General features: G+C 41.6%; 1 protein-coding gene across 2 annotated transcripts in view; it reads right to left on the reverse strand.

Moving 5' to 3' along the window:
• Positions 1-19,717, reverse strand: part of Pnpla8 (patatin like phospholipase domain containing 8) — a 42,214-nt gene extending 22,497 nt beyond the window's left edge. Inside the window, exons 1-4 of one of the 2 annotated variants that reach the window (XM_042684547.1) lie at positions 19,573-19,717; positions 7,676-8,806; positions 7,384-7,533; positions 3,280-3,431 (exon numbers count right to left, since the gene is read on the reverse strand). In XM_042684547.1, the coding sequence (XP_042540481.1) occupies positions 3,280-3,431; positions 7,384-7,533; positions 7,676-8,719 (1,346 nt within the window). In that variant the 5' untranslated portion in view covers positions 8,720-8,806; positions 19,573-19,717. The remainder of the gene's footprint in view (positions 1-3,279; positions 3,432-7,383; positions 7,534-7,675; positions 8,807-19,572) is intronic. The other variant, XM_042684548.1, reaches the window with a different exon arrangement.
• Positions 19,718-20,018: the final 301 nt, after the last annotated feature.

The raw sequence follows: 20,018 nt of genomic DNA on the forward strand, positions 1-20,018 counted from the left end.
GCTCAAGGCCAGCACTCTACACGTGAGCCACAGTGCCACTTCCAGCTTTTTCTGCTTATGTGGTGCTGAGGAATCGAACCCAGGGCCTCATGCATGCAAGGCAAATGCTCTACCACTGAGCCACCTTCCCAGCCCCACCAAGTGTCATTTTGTGTGTGTGTGTGTGTGTGTGTGTGTGTGTGTTTTGTCGGTCGTGGGGCCTGACCTCTGGGCCTGGGCGCTGTCCCTCAGCTCTTCAGCTCAAGGCTAGCACTCTACCACTTGAGCCACAGCGCCACTTCCGGCTTTTTTCTTTTTGCTTATGTGGTGCTGAGGAATCGAACCCAGGGCCTCAGGCATGCAAGGCAAGCACTCTACCACTGAACCACCTTCCCAGCCCCCCAAGTGTCATTTTATGGGGTGAAATCACCTCCAGTGGAAATCCAAACCTACTGACAAACTTACCTCTACCTAATATTCCCAGATTTTCCTACATTTCCTCATTCTAATTTCTTCTTTCTGTAACTCTTACTCTGTAAGATGAAATATTTATGGGTTGATCACAAATGCCTTTTTCACCATTATTTCTTCTTACTGTTAAGTATCTGAATGGCTTTTAAAATTTTTCTTTCAGATCTCTAATATTTAATATTTTTGTACAAAATAAAAAGTCAGTGACCATTCTTTAAAATAACATTTCCATATGGTTACAATATGTAATAATGAAATCTTGCTCTCTAAAACTAATATAAGCTAATAAAAAACCAAGTAAATAAATTACCATTTTTACCCTCTAATTCTTACTTTACTTGGCTTTTTCTTCACTATTACCCAATAATATATTGTTTTTGCATTTGTTTTTGTCTTTCCTCTAGAATGCAAATTCCATGAAGACATGGATTTTTTTTGTTTGTTTGTTTGTTTTTTTGGTCCGGTCGTGGGGCCTGAACTCTGGGCCTGGGCGCTGTCCCTCAGCTCTTCAGCTCAAGGCTAGCGCTCTACCACTTGAGCCCAGTACCACTTCCGGCTTTTTCCTTTTTGCTTATGTGGTGCTGAGGAATCGAACCCAGGGCCTCAGGCATGCAAGGCAAGCGCTCTACCACTGAGCCAACTTCCCAGCCCAGACATGGATTTTTTTGTTGGTTGTGAGGCTGGAACTCTAGACATGGGTTCTTTCTCTGAGCTCTTCAGCTCAAGGCGAGCGCTCTATCAGTTGAGCCACAGCGCCACTTCCAGTTTTCTGGTGGCTATTTGGAGATAAAAGTCTCAGACTTTTCTGCCCGGGCTGTCTTTGAACCATGATCCGCAGATCTCAGCCTCCTGAGTAGTTGGATTACAGACATGAGCCACCAGGGCCCGGCTGCCCCAAGAATCTTTATCAGTATTGATAACATAAGGGGCATTCACTCAATATTTATTAGTGTACTTAATGAATAATACTATCCATCCCAACTCCCCTGAACTTAATGACAGAGGATTTTTCCAGCCTCTTGTTTAACTACCACTTTCCCACTTGTTTGGAATCTATTTTATGAATTATACATGATTCTCTCCAATCCTTCATCTTATGTAACATATGAATAAGTACATCTTCTTGGATTTCACTGTCCTATGAAATATCACCCAGCTAGGCATCCCAGCATTTGGGAGACTATTGGAGGATAGTGAGTTTGAGGCTAGCTTGGGCTACACAATTGGTTCCAGGCCAGTCTGGGGTACATACTGTGTTCAAGGCCAGTATCAGCAACACAAGTCCCTTTCATCAAGAAATAAAAGAAATATCCACAAAGATCTCTATGGAGTTTTTTCTCTTGTTGTCTTTTTTGTTTTTGTTGTTAACTGAGCATTTCTAAACAGATGATGTAGCCTTATAGTCAAGGTCTCCAAAAAAATAGTCTTTCTCAACATCAATCACTTCCTCTGTCTCCCCAATCCTGTTTCTATCACCCATAGGGGTTACTTTTTCTTTAAGAATGTCTTGTATGTGGCTTAGTGATAGAGTGCTTGCCTAGCATTCATGAAGCCCTGCGTTCGATTCCTTAATACCACATAAACAGAAAAGAGCAGAAGCAGCACTGTGGCTCAAGTGGTAGAGCACTAGTCTTGAGCAGAGAGGCTCAAGGACAGTGACCAAGTCCTGAATTCAAGACCCAGGACTGGAAAAAAAGAAAAAAATGTCTTCCTTCCTTCTATATAATTCTAAATGTCACTATATCAGTATTTCATTAAGGTAGGTCTAGATTTTTAAACAGCCCTCCTTCTCTCATCACTCAGCCTTTCTGCACAATGTCAAAGTAAACAGGAGTTAGGTAACATATAGGACTGTGCATTTTAACAAGCTAAGAGTATTACTTAAAAAATACCAAGAGCTGGGAAGGTGGCTCAGGGGTAGAGCACTTGCCTTGCATGCTTGAGGCCCTGGGTTCAATTCCTCAGCACCACATAAGCAGAAAAAAAAAAGCTGGAAGTGGCGCTGTGGCTCAAGTGGTAGAGTGCTAGCCTTGAGCTGAAGAGCTGAGGGACAGTGCCCAGGCCCAGAGTTCAGGCCCCACAACCGGACCCCCCCCCTCCCCCCGCCAAAAATAAAATACCAAGAGGTTATCTTGCCCATGTAATTGTAACTCCTCTGTACAGTAGTCTCACAATTAAAAAAAAAAATACCAAGAGAGTGGCACCAGAGAGTAAAATCAAGGAGATGAGTTTAAGAATCTCAGAGGTAAGGATAGACACACAGGGAACCTGATACCACACTAGAAAATTTTGAGGGAAAAGGTTCAAAAAAACAAAGCCAAAAATCTAAGAAACAAGAAGGCAGAAGCTAAACTATGATAGAATTAAGCATGGATGGTCAGTAATTAGACTGTAGGCTGAGAATGATATTATTTCCTTCTGAACAGAGAAAGTATTTGTTTCTGGTACTGCACCAGAACTGGCAAGGGAAAACACACGAAGCTCAGAAGTTACTGATAATGGATTTATATTCTAACCATCACTTGATTAAGTGACTAGTTCAAAGACACATATGGGTAAGATAAATGGCACAAAAGAATGCTAAAGTTATAAAATACTCATGAAATTTTAAGACAACAGTTGGTAAGCTACTAAACTACTGAGAAGATCAAACTAAAATATAAACACTGGATTAAATAAAAATGGTAATTCAAGTATATTTCAATTCATATGCAATAATCAAAATTTGCTTCATTTAAAAAATCTGATTTAGTAATAATCATATCAAATCAGTTTCTTTAAAAAAAAAATTGAATCTGTAGTTTTTAAAAGTCATTTTTCTAGGCTTACCTTGTTCCTCCACCATCAATTGTAAGAATTCTGATTCCTCTCCCTTTCACTGGATCCACATAACCAATTAAGGCCAAAATTTCTCTAACTGCAGCCTGAAGAGTTTCATCTTTAATTTGTCTCAGTCGTAATAAATACGGAATGATTCTTTCCTATATTGAGAAAAAAATATTATTCTTTTACTTTTGTCAAGTTAAGGAGAAAAAAACATAACTGGGCCAGGTACTAGTGGCTCATGCCTATAATCCTAGCTACATAGGCTGAGAGCTGAGGATGGCAGTTTAAAGCCAGCCCAGGTAAGAAATCCATAAACTCATCTCTAATTAACCACCCCAAATGCCAGAAGTGTGGCTGTAGTTCAAGTGGTTGATGCTAGTTTAGAGCAAAAAAGCTCAGGGACTGTGCCCCATACCCTGAGTTCTAGCCCTGGGATCAGCCCCCCCCCCACCCCCCCCACCCCCGCAAAAAAAAGAGGACTTAAACTGGGTATGGTGGTACATAGATATCTGTAATCCGTTGGCTGAGGCAGGAGGATCATGAGTTCTAAACTAGCCTGTGCTAGAGACTCTATCTCAAAAATATTAAAAAAAAAAAAAGACAATGACTACACTTATTTTTAACTAATTCAAGTAGATCATCACATAAAATCAACATGTCCATGTTCATTACTTTCTCAGCAATCTCAAGACAGATTCACTTCTGAAGTATTAACGTCAATAAGCATTTAAGATACATTTGTCCTGATAGGAATAAAAATTAACTTTAAAGACTTCCTTTATGTTCTCTGGTTAGCACTCTACCAACTGAGCCACACCTCCAGTTTTGTTGTTTTTTTTTGGGGGGGGGGGGTCCGGTCATGGGGCCTGAACTCTGGGCCTGGGCGCTGTCCCTCAGCTCTTCAGCTCAAGGCTAGTGCTCTACCACTTGAGCCACAGCACCACTTCTGGCTTTTTTCTTTTTACTTATGTGGTGCTGAGGAATCGAACCCAGGGCCTCCTGCATGCAAGGCAAGCGCTCTACCACTGAGCCACCTTCCCAGCCCCACACTCCAGTCTTTTAAGTACTCTTTTTAAAGAATGTTGAATGGTTAATAATTAGAGATAATTTGTTTAACACAGATTACAAAGTAACAACTGTGATAATAAAAGGTTAACATGAATTTTACTGCATATTGTGTCCAAATCAAAAAAGAGCTGGGTTCGAGGAGAACAACACAGCTTTATTTTCTTTCTAGATTAGCATTTCTTTGCATTTTCTCTTAGCTGCAATAACAATTTTTTTTTTCTGGTCATGGGGCTTGAACTCTGGGCCTGAACACTGTCCCTCAGCTCTTCAGCTCAAGATGAGTGCTCTATACTTGAGACACAGTGCCACTTTCCGGTTTTCTGGTGATTAATTGGAGATAGAGTCTTACAGACTTTCTTGCCTGTGCTGGCTTTGAACCGAGATCCTCAGATCTCAGCCTCCAGAGTAGCTAGGATTACAGGCATAAGCCATCAGGGCCCGGCTAACAAATGTTTTTGATGTTTAAGAATGACCACAGGGGTGGGGCGGGGGAGTGTAGTTGTGGAGGTGGGAGGGAAGGGATGGTAGGGGGAAAACGCAGGAGGAGGCAGCAATGCTTGATAAGAAAAGTACTCATTACCTTGCTAATGTAACTGTAATCCCTCTGGTACAGTATTTTCACAATAAAAAACTTATTTTTAAAAAATGACCACCTCTTAAATAGGTACTTATGTTCATGTTCCAGTGGTTCAGGTTTGTAATCCTAGTCACTCAGAGATTGAGATATGGAGAATCTAGTTCAAGATCAGCCTACAAAAAAAATATGTAAGACTCTCTTTAAAATAACCAGTTTTTTTAAAAAAAAAAAAAAAAAAAAAAAAAGCTTGGGCTGGGAATGTAGCTCAGTGGTAGAGTGCTTGCTTAGCATGCATGAAGCCCTGAGTTTGATTCCTCAGTACCACATAAATAGAAAAGGCTGGAAGTGGCGCTGTAGCTAGCCTTGAGCTGAAGATCTCAGGGACAGCACTCAGGCCCAGAGTTCAAGCCCTACGGCTAGCCAAAAAAACAAAAAAGCTGTTTCTTAGCTTCCACAATTGTGAGAACTAATTTTCTGCTTTGTTATAGTAGCACAAATGAACTAAGACAGTTATTCTGTTTTAGATCTCTACTTTCTGGCCATATCAGTAAAATGTGAATATAACAGATGAAAGTGCAGGGACATCCGCAAAGAGATTCTATAAAATGAAAGATAATTTCAAATTCTCAGACATGAATTATTAAAGTATATATATCATAATATATACTATATATGAAGTTGATTGTCAAAAAGTAGAATGTGGCTGGCACTGTTGACTCACGCCTGTAATCCTGGTTACTCAGGAGGCTGAGATCTGAGGACTGCAGTTCAAAGCCACCCTGGGCAAGAAAGGCTGTTAAGATTCTAATCTCCAATTAAACACCTAAAATCCAGACGTGGTGCTCTGGCTCAAAGTTGTAGTGTACTAGCCTTGAGCAAAAAAGCTCAGGAATATCACCCAGACCCTGAGTTTAAGTCCTACAACTGAAAAAAAAAAAAAAAAAAGTACAAGTCAACAAGTTTTGGAATGGAAGGTTAAAAATAAGCACAACCAGAATTTCTAGTATTTTTTTAAATTTCTATTTTATAAATTTTCCAATTGCTCTTTAAGTATTACAAGTAAACTCAGATATAAAAACTAAAACAAGTTATATTCTATAGCACTTCTATGTAAATTATCTAGTTTAGTTGGTCTAAATCATATTTCCTATATTATATTTTAAAATACAGATATAAGAAAAATAAGTTACTTTAATGATTCACATTAAATTAAGAAGATAATTAAGGGGCTGGGAAGGTGGCTCAGTGGTAGAGTGCTTGCCTTGCATGCCTGAGGCCCTGGGTTCGATTCCTCAGCACCACATAAGCAAAAAGAAAAAAGCCGGAAGTGATGCTGTGGCTCAAGTGGTAGAATGCTAGCCTTGAGCTGAAGAGCTGAGGGACAGCACCCAGGCCCAGAGTTCAGTCCCCATGACCGGACCCAAAATAAAAAAAAAAAAAAAAAGAAGATAATTAAAACTTTTAGGATTTTAAATATGCAAAGACCATGAAATAAGAAGCAGCCATGAGCTGTGCGTAGGTGGCTCATGCCTGTAATCCTAACTACTCAGGAGGCTGAAATCTGAGGATTGGGGTTCAAAGCCAGCCCAGGCAGGAAAGTCTGTGAGACTCTAATCTCCAATTAACCACCAAAAAAGCCACAAATAGAGCTATAGATCAAATTTTAGAGGGCTAACTTTGAGCAAAAAAAAAAAAAAGGTTAGCAACAGTGTACCCAGGACCTGAGTTCATGCTCCAGGACCTGCACCAAAAATGAACCAAAAAAAGGCATTTATATTGATCAAGATGCCTTGTACTTATAACCTGACTTCTGGAATTGAAACTCCTTTGTACAACTACCTAATTAAAAAAGATAAAGAAAAATTTGACCTCTAAGCAATTCTGACAATAGGCCATTCTAATTAATTTACTGATAACCTTCTATGTTCAGGACTTGGGGCATAGCTCAAAGGTAGAGCTCCTGGCTAACAGGCATGTAACCTTTCAAATTCCAATGTGGCCCAAGGAAAAAAATTCCTGACCTAAATATCCAATTATAAAGTATAGATGTTAGTAACAATAAAATAATTTACAGGCTGAGAATGTGGCTTAGTGGCAGAGTGCTTGCCTAACATGCATGAGCCCTGGGTTCGATTCCTCAGTACCACATACACAGAAATGCCAGAAATGGTGCTATGGCCCAAATGGTAGAGTGCTAGCGTTGAGTAAAAGAAGCTCAGGGACAGTGCCCAGGCCCTGAATTTGTCAAGCCCAGGACTGGCACAAAACAAACAAAAAAACAAATAAAATAATTTACATTACAAAATAAACCCATTAGCATAATATTCAGAACAGAAATGGAGTAATTAATGTATATATATATCATAAAAAACTACTTTTTTAAAGGCCTCTCTCTTTCCGTTTAAAAAGGTGTACTGACGTTTAATTCCAAGTCAAAAGCAGATTAAACAAGTAGGAATTACCTTGACAGCCACCCCTTTTCCTTCAGGAAATTCTAGAAGATGAAAAGTCAATTCTTCAACCCTCGTAATGCAGAGCTTTGGGTCTGTTGTTCTTCTTAAAGCCTGAACTAAGGCCCGAGTTCTATTATCAATACTCACTCTTGCAATAATCTATAAAGACATGTTAAATATATATGATTAAAACATGAAACAACTCTAAACAGATAACATTTCTTAGGTGCCATTAGGAAATGAAAAATTTTAATTTGACAAAATTAATACAACTTACAACCACAGTGAATTAACAACTTGCCTTTTCTCGCTGAAGAGATAAACGCTTTTTATCCTCTGTAGTTTTGTCTTTGCTGATTGCCTGCTCTGTCTTAGTGGACTCTTCCTGATCCTCAGGCTGACTCTTTGAATCATACTTCAATTTGGGGACAAGTCCACCAATATAGCCACCTACTAAAGCCTGTACACCTTCAGTGGGGCGAGAAAGAAAGTTAGCAATACTCTGTTTAGTTGAAACTGGAACGAGTTCAGGCATCCCACTTGGACTTGCAGGCTTCTCTGCCGTGTCTATGGAAGACTGTGAGCCTGGCATATCTGTAGCAGATGTAGCAATTCCAGGATCTACAGAACTGGATTTCACTTCTTCAACCTTGTTACTTACAAGCTCAGGTTGGTCCTGGACATGTTTACTTTCCTTTATTTGAGACATTTTCCCTTCACGACTGAAGTATGCGTTAATGTGACTTGATAAAAAGACGAATGACTCTCCAACTTTTGTGGTTATACTACTTGTGTAATGATAAAGGCTCTGTTTCCCTGTGTCTTCGTCTATAGTGTGGCTTTTCTCTTCTGCAGGACTCTTTTCCGATGATTTGTCACTATATTTTTTCAGAGATTTAATAACCTGTTTAACATTTTTCTGTTTGAACCAGCCACTATCTGATACTTTTCTTAATATTCGAGAATTTGGTTTAAATTGAGCTAAGCGTGAAATCATTTCATTTTGATAGCCAAAAACAGCCTTTGACACAGAGTTCAAAGTACTTTTAATACGGGACATACGAATGTTCACTTTTGTAAGTCCCTTGGGAGCAGAAGTGCTAAGTTTCAAAATTCCAATACGTAAAGCATGGTTGCTTGGAGAATACCAGGGCTTATCACTTCTTGTCCATTTACATCTTACTTTGCTGACCTGAAAACCTCTATGTGGGCTGATATGGCTTGTCCTCTGGTAATGATTAGATGAGCACACAAAATGCAGTCGCTGGCTTCTCTGCTTTCCACAAAGACTTCTTGCATTACTAAGGAGGTAAATATATATATCTAAAGTGAAATTAATAGACATAACTTAAAATCACTTATTTTTATATGACATTCTCTCACTTCATTCATCAATGCTTCAGTAAAGAAACACCACAATTCATGGTCTTACCTGAAATTAAAAAAAAGAAGAATTAGAATTCAAGTTAAAAATCAAAATTAGACATAATATTAACTGTATGACTAGTTGAACTACATGCGGCAAACTCCCAAAAATGAGAGAATAATATATTTCCAAGATGGCTGGTACAAAGTTTAACTGAAAATTATTAGCATGTTTGTGAAAATTAAACTACTTTAGGAAAGTTCCCAACTGATAGGTTTTTCCACAACACAAGATATAATTTAATATGCAACTTAGATATTATACTTTTTCATTACTAAGTTATCTTACTAGATCATGCAATAGTATACTCTCTATTTCATTCACTGAGAATCATTTACACAGTATTTAACTATGCTACCCACTGGAGGATGCTGAGGCCACAGACAGGATGTTAACAGTTTCTACAAGTCTGACATGTTCAAAGTTTATTCCTAGTCATAAGTGCTTATTAAAGCAAAGAAATGTGACTAAAAGCATGTCTTAACAAATATTTTTAAGAGTGATTTCTTCTATACCATTAGATTATACTGGAATAAAACTAGATATTAATAGCAGAAGAAAATACACAAACACCTGAAGATTGAACTACACACTTCTGAATTTTTTTAATTCCTAGAATCAAATGAAAATGAAAACTAGACAAATTTATGAGAACCTGTGGGACATAGCAAAGACAGAATTATATGAAAAGTTTATAGCTGTGAGTACCAGATAATATCAAGGTGTGGGGACATATGCTTTTAGTATTGGACTTAGGAGACAGAGAGGAGGATCACAAGCTTGAGACAGCTGGGACTATCCAGTGAAATCTTGTGTGTGTGTGTGTGAGAGAGAGAGAGGGGGAGAGAGAGAGAGAGAGAATAAATAAATGAAATGAAAGGGAAGGTGGGAGAGAAGGAGGGAGGGACAGGGAGGGATAGGGAGCGAGACTGAAAGCAGCTAAAGATCTTTGTATGAATAACTTAATAAAATACCTGAAGTACTTAGAAAAACACGATCAAGCCAAACTCAAAATACTAGAGGCATACAAATGAAATGGAGACTAAAAGAATAATGCAAAAAAGACCAATGAAATAGGTCTTTGAAAAATCCCAGACAGGAGCCAGGGTGCCACCTTGGAGGAGTATTTGTTGCGTCTGAGGAGCTGGCCCGTGAATGCCTGCCGCCATGGGGAGCCATGTGTCTAGAGAAGATTTTGAGTGGGTCTACACGGACCAGCCCCACACCGACCGATGCAGAGAGATCCTGGCCAAGTACCCAGAGATAAAATCCTTGATGAAACCTGATCCCAACTGATATGGATTATAATTATGATGGTTTCCACTCAGGTGAGGAAAATCGCAGCTGAATATTATGACAGCCTTCCCTACTACAATTCCTAGGTGAAAGTTCTGTATGATTTTGTGGTGGATGATACCCTAAGTCCCTATTCAAGGATGAAGAGGCCTTCAAAAGGGCATGAGGCTCTGGAATTAATATCCTCCCAGCAAAGAGATTCTCTCCAAAGCTTAAAAAAATGAGCTGATAAAGTGAAGTTTTACATTATTAAGCTTAAAACTACTGACGCTTAGAAGTGGCTCTGTCAAAATTTCAAACTCAGTGGTATGAAGAGGCAAGTTCTGGCTTGAAATAGCAGCTTGAATTTCATACTCTCTTTCCTTGTGTCCTGTGTCATTATCCCTGAGAGTATCCTCCCTGTCTCTGTCACCTTATAAGCTTATCATTTAAAAAAAGGAAAAACCTATTTCTACCTGGTTATTTTCACTCCATAGTTTTACTTAATCAAGACAGCTAATAAACTGAGTCATTAATTATAAAAAAGAAAACAAAGAAAAATCCCTCAGAGGTATGGGAAATGTGGTAGAGTGCTCAGAGGGGTTAGTGGTAGAGTGCCTGCCTCGCATGCAGGAAGCCCTGGGTTTGATTCCTCAGTACCTCATAAACAGAAAAAGAGGAGGAAGTGGTGCTGGATCAACTGGTAGAGTGCTCGCCTTGAGCAAAAATAACTCAGGGACAGTGCCCAGGCCCTGAGTTCAAGTCCCAGGACTGGCAAAACAAAACTCAATAAAGAACCAATCTAATTTATAAATGGACTGAAGAGGTCTGAGAAATAGCTCAGTGTCAAAGTGCTTGTGTCCTGAATTCAATTCAAAGTACCAAAAAAGACAAAACATAACAAAACAACAACAACAACAAAAAAAAAACAGTTAAAAAAAATGGGCAGCCAGGCACTGGTGGCTTATGCCTGTAATTCTCGCCACTCAGGAGGCTGAGATCTGAGGATCACAGTTCAAAGCCAGCCTAGGCAGAGAAGGAAGTCCATGAGACTCATCTCCAATTAACTATCAGAAAACTGGAAATGATGCTATAGCTCAAGTGGTAGACAGACAGCCTTGAACAAAAGAGCTCAGGGTCAGCATGAGTTCAAGACCCACAATTGAAAAAAAAATGGCCTGAGGAGTCTACAAACATCTCATCAAAGAAAATATACAACCAGGTGCTGGTGGCTGACACCTGTAAATCTGTTACTGGGAAGGTTGAAATCTGAGGACCAAAGTTTGAAGCCAGACAGAAAAGTCCATGAAATTCTTATCTCCAATTAGCCAACAAAAAAATGGAGGTGTGGCTCATGTGATGGAGTGCTAGCCTTGAGCAAAAAAAGTCAAGATTCAGGTTCTGAGTTCAATCCCCAGTACTGAAAATAAATAAACTTTTAAAAAACCCAAATGAAGGCAAATGGTGCATGTTTTCTCTCATATGAGGAGCTAGATCTAAAATACACTTGGACCAGATAAAGTATATAGGACTCTAGACATGAAAACACAGTGAAATCAAAGGAAAAGAAGATACTTTTAGGAGAACACAAAGGCACAATGTCTATGCATCTCTGATCATATAAAATAATATTTATCAAAATAAACTCCAGGAAATGGAAAGAAGAGGAATTTCCTTTGTTGCTGTTTTGTTTGTTTTTGTCAGTCATGGGGCTTGAACTCTGGGCTTGGGCACTGTCCCTGAGCTCTTCAGCTCAAGGCAAGTGCTCTACCACTTGAGCCACAGCGCTACTTCCGGTTTTCTAGTGGTTTATTGGAGATAAAAGTCTCACAGACTTTCCTGCCCGGGCTAGCTTTGGCTTTGGCTTTGAACCTCGATCCTCAGATCTCAGCCTCCTGAGTAGCTAGGATAACAAGCGTGAGCCACGGGCGCCTGGCTGTACATCATCTTTATAGTAATAATAAAAAAGAAAAAAATGGGGCAGCGAAGGTGGCTCATTTGTAGAGTGCTTGCCTTGCATGTATGAGGCCCTAGGTTCAATTCCTCAGCATCACATAAGCAGAAAAAGCTGGAAGTGGTGCTGTGGCTCAAGTGGTAGAGCACTTGCCTTGATCTGAAGAGCTGAGGGACAGCACTCAGGCTGAGAGTTCAGGCCCCACGACTGACAAAAAAAAAAAAAAAAAAAATTCATTTCCAGCAGTGTGCTGGTGGTTCACACCTGTAATCCTTGCTATTCAGGAGGCTGAGATCTGAGGATCACAGTTCAAAGCTAGCCTAGGCAGCAAAGTCTGTGAGATTCCTATCTCCAATAAACTACCAGAAAGCCAGAAGTGGTGCTATGACTCAAGTGGTAGAGTGTTAGCCTTGAGCTGAAGAGCTGAGGGACAACACCCAGACCCAGAGTTCAGGCTAAACAATGGACAAAAATAAAAATAAAAAAGCCAGAAGTGGTGCTGTGGCTCAAGTGGTAGAGCCTAGCCTTGAACACAGAGAGGCTCAAGGACAGTGCCCAGGGGCTGGGAAGGTGGCTCAGTGGTAGAGCGCTTGCCTTGCATGCAGGAGGTCCTGGGTTCGATTCCTCAGCACCACATAAGCAAAAAGAAAAAAGCCGGAATTGGCGCTGTGGCTCAAGTGGTAGAGCGCTAGCCTTGAGCTGAAGAGCTAAGGAACAGCGCTCAAGCCCAGAGTTCAGGCCCCACGACTGGACCAAAAAAAAAAAGGGACAGTGCCCAGGCCGTGAGTTCAAGCTCCAGGACTGGCAAAATAAATATATAAATAAAAATAAAAAAAGAAGAAAAAAATTAAAGCCTACATATACATTCCACTAACTCAACAGTTCATTCATTGTTGTAAACTGAGAAGTGAGACCAAAAAGAGAATGGACAAAGTTTACTTGTTACTTTTCTGTTTTCTGAATTATTAATAATGATTGTTTTACAAAAATAAAAACATAAAAGCCACTTCAACAGTAGATGTTATATGAGTAGAGGAAAAACCCAGTGGCAAGAGGTTATCAAGGAAAAGTCTAAAAATTAGGTTAGAAACTGGCTTTAGATACACACACACACACACACACACACACTCTCTCACACACACACTCACATACACACACACTCACACACACACACACACACACACCCCTACAAGACCAGCTACTCCAGAGGCAAAGGCAGACCCTGTCCGAAACAAAATACAGAAACAACTGGGCATAGCAGCTCTAGCCTGTAACCCTAGCTGTTTGGGAGGCAATATGGAAGATCATGGTTCAAAGGCCAGGCCTGGCATAAAAGTTCCTGAGACTACATCTAGACCGAAGGCTGGGGACATTCAAGAGAATGTGCCTTTCATTCAAGAGAAAAAAGAGAGCACAATAGGACTGTGGTCTAGACTGGCCAAAGATAAACTCCATTCTGAAATAGCCAACACAAAAAGGGGCTAACAGAGTGGCTCCAGTGCCAGAATGTGTGCTTGGTCTAGGAAGTGTAAGGGCCTGAGTACAAACCCCAATATTATTAGAAAAAATACAAAAAAGGCAAAAGAATACAAAACAAAACATGGCTGAAGGGCTTAGCTCAAGTAGATGGCTCACCTAGCATTGATTCTCAGTACCCAAAACAAACAAAAGGATAAAAACTGCAAATCTGGGTGGAAGGTATGGCTCTAGTGATAAGTCTGAGGCCCCAGAGTTCAAACCCAATAACACACACACACACACACACACACACACACACACACACACACACACACACACACACACACACACACACACACACAAACAAGCTGGGTGCCAGTGGCTCACGGCTGTAATCCTAGTTACCCAGGAGGCTGAGAGCTGAGGATCATGGTTCAAAGCCAGCCTGGGCAAGAAAGTCCATGAAAATCTTATCTCCAATTAAAAAAAAAACCCACCAGGAAATGGGAGGTGGTGCTGTGGCTCAAGTGGTAGAGCACCTGCCTTGAACTGAAGAGCTCAGGGACTGTGCCCAGGTCAAGTTCAAGCCCCCTGACCCAACCAAAAAAAAAAAAAACCTGCACAATTTTATATAACGTATTTATGGATAAAAAGCCCTGCTTCAAATGGAAGGAGGAAGATTAAGTAAATGCACTCATTATATTCAATGTACAATATGTAAAAACTCAACTATGTAACTTAAGGGTAGGGATGTGAAGGGAGATATGGGAGGAAATGATGGAAAGGGTGACACTGACCAAGATGTCTTATACTCATGAGCTGATTTATGAAATTGCGACTTCTCTGTACAACTTATTAGTAATAAAAATACTTTAAAGAGATGTTGGACACTGGTGGCTCATGCCTGTAATCTTAGCTTACTCAGGAGGCTGAAATCTAAGGAACATGGTTAAAAACCAGCCTGGGCAGACAGTCCGTGAAACTCTTTATCTCCAATAAAACTACCAAAAAGCTGAAAATAGAGCTCAAATGGTAGAGTGCTACCTTCAAGCAGCTCAGAGATAGTCCCAGGCCCTAACTTCAAGCCCTAGGACCAGCACACAACATGGTACGCGCACGCACACACACACGCACACACGCACACACACACACATGCATGCACGCACGCATACACACACACACACGCACGCACACGGAGAGGCCATGCTTCAAGCCAATAGAGATCAATCTATTGAACAGCAAGCTTTGATATGTAGTCTTTCTACCATAGTATTGCTCAGATCTTACACAAATGAAAACTGGCCAGAGCTGATTAACTACAAGAAACTTTGGAAGAGCCATATAAAACCATCTGTAAGGGTGCTTCCAAAGCCCAGGGCAATGGAACTCCCAGAATGAGCAATAGCTACTGAATATTAACTCAGAAAGATTACAAAACATGCACAGAAATGAACCATCACCTAGAGAGAAGATCAGTAAATACAGCTAGCAGAAAAATATGCAACCAAGATATAGAAATCAAAAGCAATGAAGTCTGCACATTCACAGATGTAACAAAGAATAAAAATAAACAAGCTAGGCGCTGGTGGCTCAGGCCTGTAATTCTAACCACTCAGGAGGCTGAGATCTGAGGATCATGTTCAAAGCCAGCCAGGGGAGGAAACTCTGTGAGCCTCTTATTTCCAATAAACGATTCAGAAAATGTTGGAAGTGGTTCTACAGCTCAAATGGTAGAGCACTAACCTTTTGAACACAAGGAGGATCAGGGATAGCACCCAGACCCTGAGTTCAAGCCCCAGGATTTGCAAAAAAGATAAATAAGTAACAAAAATAAAGCCAAAGAGAAACAGTAAACAAAGACAAATTGGATGAAGAGTAAATTTAGAAATCAATATTCCAGCTACATCCTAGTTTTGAGAAATATCTGTAAGTTAACTTAAAAGAGTTCAAATGAAAGGTTTGGAAATAATGATGTAACAGCCACTTAGTGACATAACTTGTACTTAAAAGTGTAAGTCTTTTAAAGCTAATGTAGGGGAAAAGAATTACACATAATAAAGAGAAATGATCCATTTGCCTAATAAACCTCAGGTAGTCTTCATGCAAAGACCATATATATATATATAAATTTTTTTTTTATTTTTTTGCCAGTCCTGGGGCTTGAATGCAGGGCCTAGGCACTGTCCCTGAGCTTCTTTTGCTCAAGGCTGGTGCTCTACCGCTAGAGCCAGAGCACCACTTACGGTACTTTCTGTTTATGTGGCACTGAGTGATCCAATCCAGGGCTTCATGCCAGCTAGGCAAGGACTCTACCACTAAGCCACCTTCCCAGCCGACAATGCACACACATTAAAAAAAAAAAAAGTTAACACAGTATGTGTTAGAATAAGAAGTGCCTAAATTGGGGCTGGTAAGGTGGCTCAGTGGTAGAGTGCTTGCCTTGCATGCATGAGGCTCTGGGTTCGATTCCTCAGCACCACATAAGCAAAAAGAAAAAAGCCGGAAGTGGCGCTGTGGCTCAAGTGGTAGAGCATTAGCCTTGAGCTGAAGAGCTGAGAGACAGCACCCAGGCCCAGAGTTCAGGCCCCTCGACCGGACCACCACCCCCCCCACCGCCCCCCAAAAAAGAAGTGCCTAAATTGAAATAAAGCAGAAGGTGAAAGGAAAGGCATAGGAATGATATATTTTATTACAGGGATGAGCTCATGCCTATAATTACAACTATTTAAGAGGTGGAGATAAGAGGATCCAGGTTCAAGGCTACCTTGAGGGAAAGACTGTAGGAAAAGAAATAAAAGTAAAAAATGGCTTGAGGTATCGCTCAAGTGATGGATTCCTTGCCTCAAAATTGATTTCAAAATCTCAGTATAAGGAGAGGAGGAAGGGAAGAGGAAGGAATGACAGGAGGTCAAGGGAAAGGAAAGGAATGAGGTGAAGATATGAATATTAAGTGAATATAAATCCTAGGCAGAAGAAAGCGATCAATACCTTGGAAACATAAGTGAGCTCTTTATATCCAGAAAAAGCAAGGACCAGGTAATTAAAAACAAGTAAGGAAGGTGAAGAATCACAGGTAGCACCAGCAAAGTAAATCTGGAGAATGATTATGGAGTTTTGCATTGTTTCAAAAAGATAAAATCAGTTGGCTAATTATATGTGTATAACCATGTATTAACTTGGCATTGAAATACAGAATATAAAACCAAAAAGTGTAAATCATTTCAGAAATATTATTTCATGACCAAAGTGACGAATTTTAATACATTTGTCTTAGAAACTACACTATTAAAGCCAGTTGCTCTTGCCTGTAATCCTAATTACTTGGGAGGCTGAGATCTCTGAGGATTATAGTTCCAAGACAGACCAGGCAGGAAATTCTGTGAGACTCATCTCCAATTAACCACACAAAAAGTCGAAAGTGGAGCTGTGGCTCAAACAGGGTCCTAGCCTTGAGCAATAAAGCTCAGGGACAGCACCCAGGCCTTGAGTTCAAGCCCCAGGATGAAGAGAGGAAAGGAAGGGAGTGGAAGGGAGAGTAGAGAGAGAGGGAAGAGAGAGGGGAGAGAAGGAAAAGAGAGGAGATAGAGGGAAAAGAGAGGGGAGAGAGGATGAGAGAAGGGAGGATGAGAGAAGAATAAGGGGATGGGGGAAAGGGGGGAGAGGGAAAAGAGGGAGACAGGGAGAAGGGAGAGACACACACAGAGGAAGAAACAAGGACAGAAAGAAGAGAAAGACAGAAACTACATGTATTAAATCAAAATCAATCAGGAAAAGAGTAAATTTCATTTTGGAAATGTCACCCCTTCACTCACTAGGTATGGAGTTTTAACTAAGGAATGGAGCCATATTTTGATTAGAAGGACACTAATGAAAGAAGAAAACTGATCAGTGACATACCTATAATCCTAGCTACTGAGGAGACTCACACCTCCAGTTAATCATCAAAAGTTGGAAGTGGAGGTAGATGCTGGTAGATCACACCTGGAATCTCAGAGGCTGAGATCTGAGGATCAAGGTTGGAAAACAGCCCCATCATACATAAAAAGCTGTGAGACTCTTATCTCTAATTAAGGGGGAGGGAGGGGATGGACAGACAGACTGACCAGAAACTGAGGTGTGACTCAAGTAGTAGAGTGATAAAGCTCAGTACAGCACCCAGGACTGGAGTTCCAGCCCCAGTACCAGCAAGAAAACAAAAACAAGCAAAAAGAAGACTGTGATAACAAAAAAAGATAAGGAGTTCAACGAAGAAAACAGATGGTTTTAGATCAAAGCTTTAAGGGAGGTCTGGGATGTGACTTAGTGGTAGCCTTCTTAGCGTGCACAAAGCCCTAGGTTAGATTCTTCAGTGTCACATAAACAGAAAACCCAAAAGTGGCGCAGTGACTCAACTGGTAGAGTGCTAGCCTTGAGCAAAAGAAGCTCAGGGACAGTGCCCAGACCCTGAGTTCAAGCCTCAGGACTGGCACCAAAAAAATAGCATTGGGGAAAAGGCAACCCTAAAATTTCAAGAGGAAGTTTTAAAATATAAAGAATATAGAAGATGGGGAATATTGCCAGAGTAAGGACAGGAAGGTGACTAGGGCCAAGAGATCTGACCTCTTCAGAAATATATGTTCCAGAAGTGAAGCAATATGCACACTTCAGAACAGTCTTTCTCACAACTAGGGAGGAAAACAACAGTACAAGCTGTTCTGGTCTCAGCTTTACCTGGGAAACAAGTGAATATATATAAACTAGTGACACTGATCCTGACTTCCAACAGCACTCATGAGAAGTACACTATTCACTGCTTTTAACTTAAATCTGATGTAGAAATAAACATGAGAAATAAAAAATCTTCATTAACAGAAATTATAAAAAGCATATTCTCATATTAAAAGTACAATTAACTTGCATAAGTAAGACTGCAAAATAACAAAAGGAGGAACATAGGCTCTTATGGAAACATAAGCTCTTGGTTCAGATTAATGTACTTAAAAATTCTCAAAATGGAAGAAGGGGAGCAAATACTGTCATATTCAATGTACATTATGTAAAAAATGAACTATGGGGTTGGAGATTTAGTTCAGAGGAAGAGCATTTTCCTGGCAAGTACAAGGCCCTGAGTTCAGCCCTCGGCTCTGCAAACAACAACAACAACAATAACAAAACAATGTAACTTGAAGATAGAGGGAAAGGGAACCGGGAAAATGGGTAAAAGGAAGGAAGAGATGAGTAACACTGACCAAGAAGTACTGTACTCATAACCCCTTTGTATCGCTACTTAATAATATTAAAATCTAAGAAAACCCCTCACAATTTAACGCTCTTAATATTCCATTGTTTAAGTGGCATTTCGTTGATACCCTGAAACATTTAAAGTACTTTTGATCAATTACGAGTGCAGATTCAGAACACATCTACTTGTTCCTGGGAATAAAACAAACAAACAGTATTTTTAAGGTCTCTTATGTCACGTCTCTACCCAGTTTTCTCTTTAAAAGTCACCATACTTCTTTAAAGTTATCTCGGTACTAGGCTTGGAATCCCGACATAAACATGCAAACAAGGCACTAAAGAATTGTGCACACACCCGAATTCGTGCAAGCAACCTCCGTCCCGGATGGCATCAGATGTGGGTAGGGCGAAAAAAAAAGGGGGGGGGGACCTGGTAAATACAATTAGCAAGTAATGCAGGTGCACCAGGCGCACACGCACAGGTCGAAAACCATGTTCAGTCGGGACCCCGTCGCTGGCCACCGGCGGACTGCGGAGAACAGTGCCCGGTCCAGAGCAAGGCTGACTCGGAGGTCAGGGGCGGGACGGGGGCGCGGGGCGGGACGGGGGCGCGGGGCGGCCGGGGGAAGCAACGCCTACGGGCGCAGAGGAGGCCGGCGGCGCTACCCACCAGTCCCGGGCCTGAGGCCCCCTCCCGGGTCGGGCCGGGTCGGGCCGGCGTCCGGAGCTGCAGGGATGGGACCTCGGAACAGCCTCAGATTCCTGGGGTGCCCACAGGAGAGACAGGAAGCCTCGGGGGCTGGACAAGTGCCCGGAGCGACCAGCCTGCCCAGCGTCCGGCCCCGGTCCGCTGGCGCCCACTCACCGGGATGCAGGCCGCAACCCTCTCGGCGGCAGCCGCGGCGGCGTCGCTGGCGACTCGCCACAGGCGGTCACTCGAACCACATCAGCTGAGCAGCCCGGCCCGCGTCAGCTGAGCTCCCAACACAAACAGAAACGCCGCGGCGGCTGCGCCTCCCACTCGGCCCCGCCCCTCGGCGGAAGTGACGCACGAGTTGTGGGTTTTGACCTGCCCGCCCAAGAATGGCTCCTTGGCTTCCTTTTGGCTCGACGATTGACAAATCGTTACTCGGTTGCCGTCCAAGCATGCGCAGTGAGGCGCAGTACAGGCGGGATTCCGTGACGGACGTGTGTGCGTGCTCCCGGGGAGGCGCGGCTTGGCGAAGTCAAGGGTTGGGCTTTTGTGGCGGTAGGGCGCTCGGAGGAGGCCCTGAGGTCTGGATGGAGTCCCGGGCCTACCTGCGGGCGAGC

Source organism: Dipodomys spectabilis, unplaced genomic scaffold, assembly GCF_019054845.1.
Source record: "Dipodomys spectabilis isolate Male_0828 unplaced genomic scaffold, ASM1905484v1 ptg000089l, whole genome shotgun sequence".
Classification (NCBI taxonomy): domain Eukaryota; kingdom Metazoa; phylum Chordata; class Mammalia; order Rodentia; family Heteromyidae; genus Dipodomys; species Dipodomys spectabilis.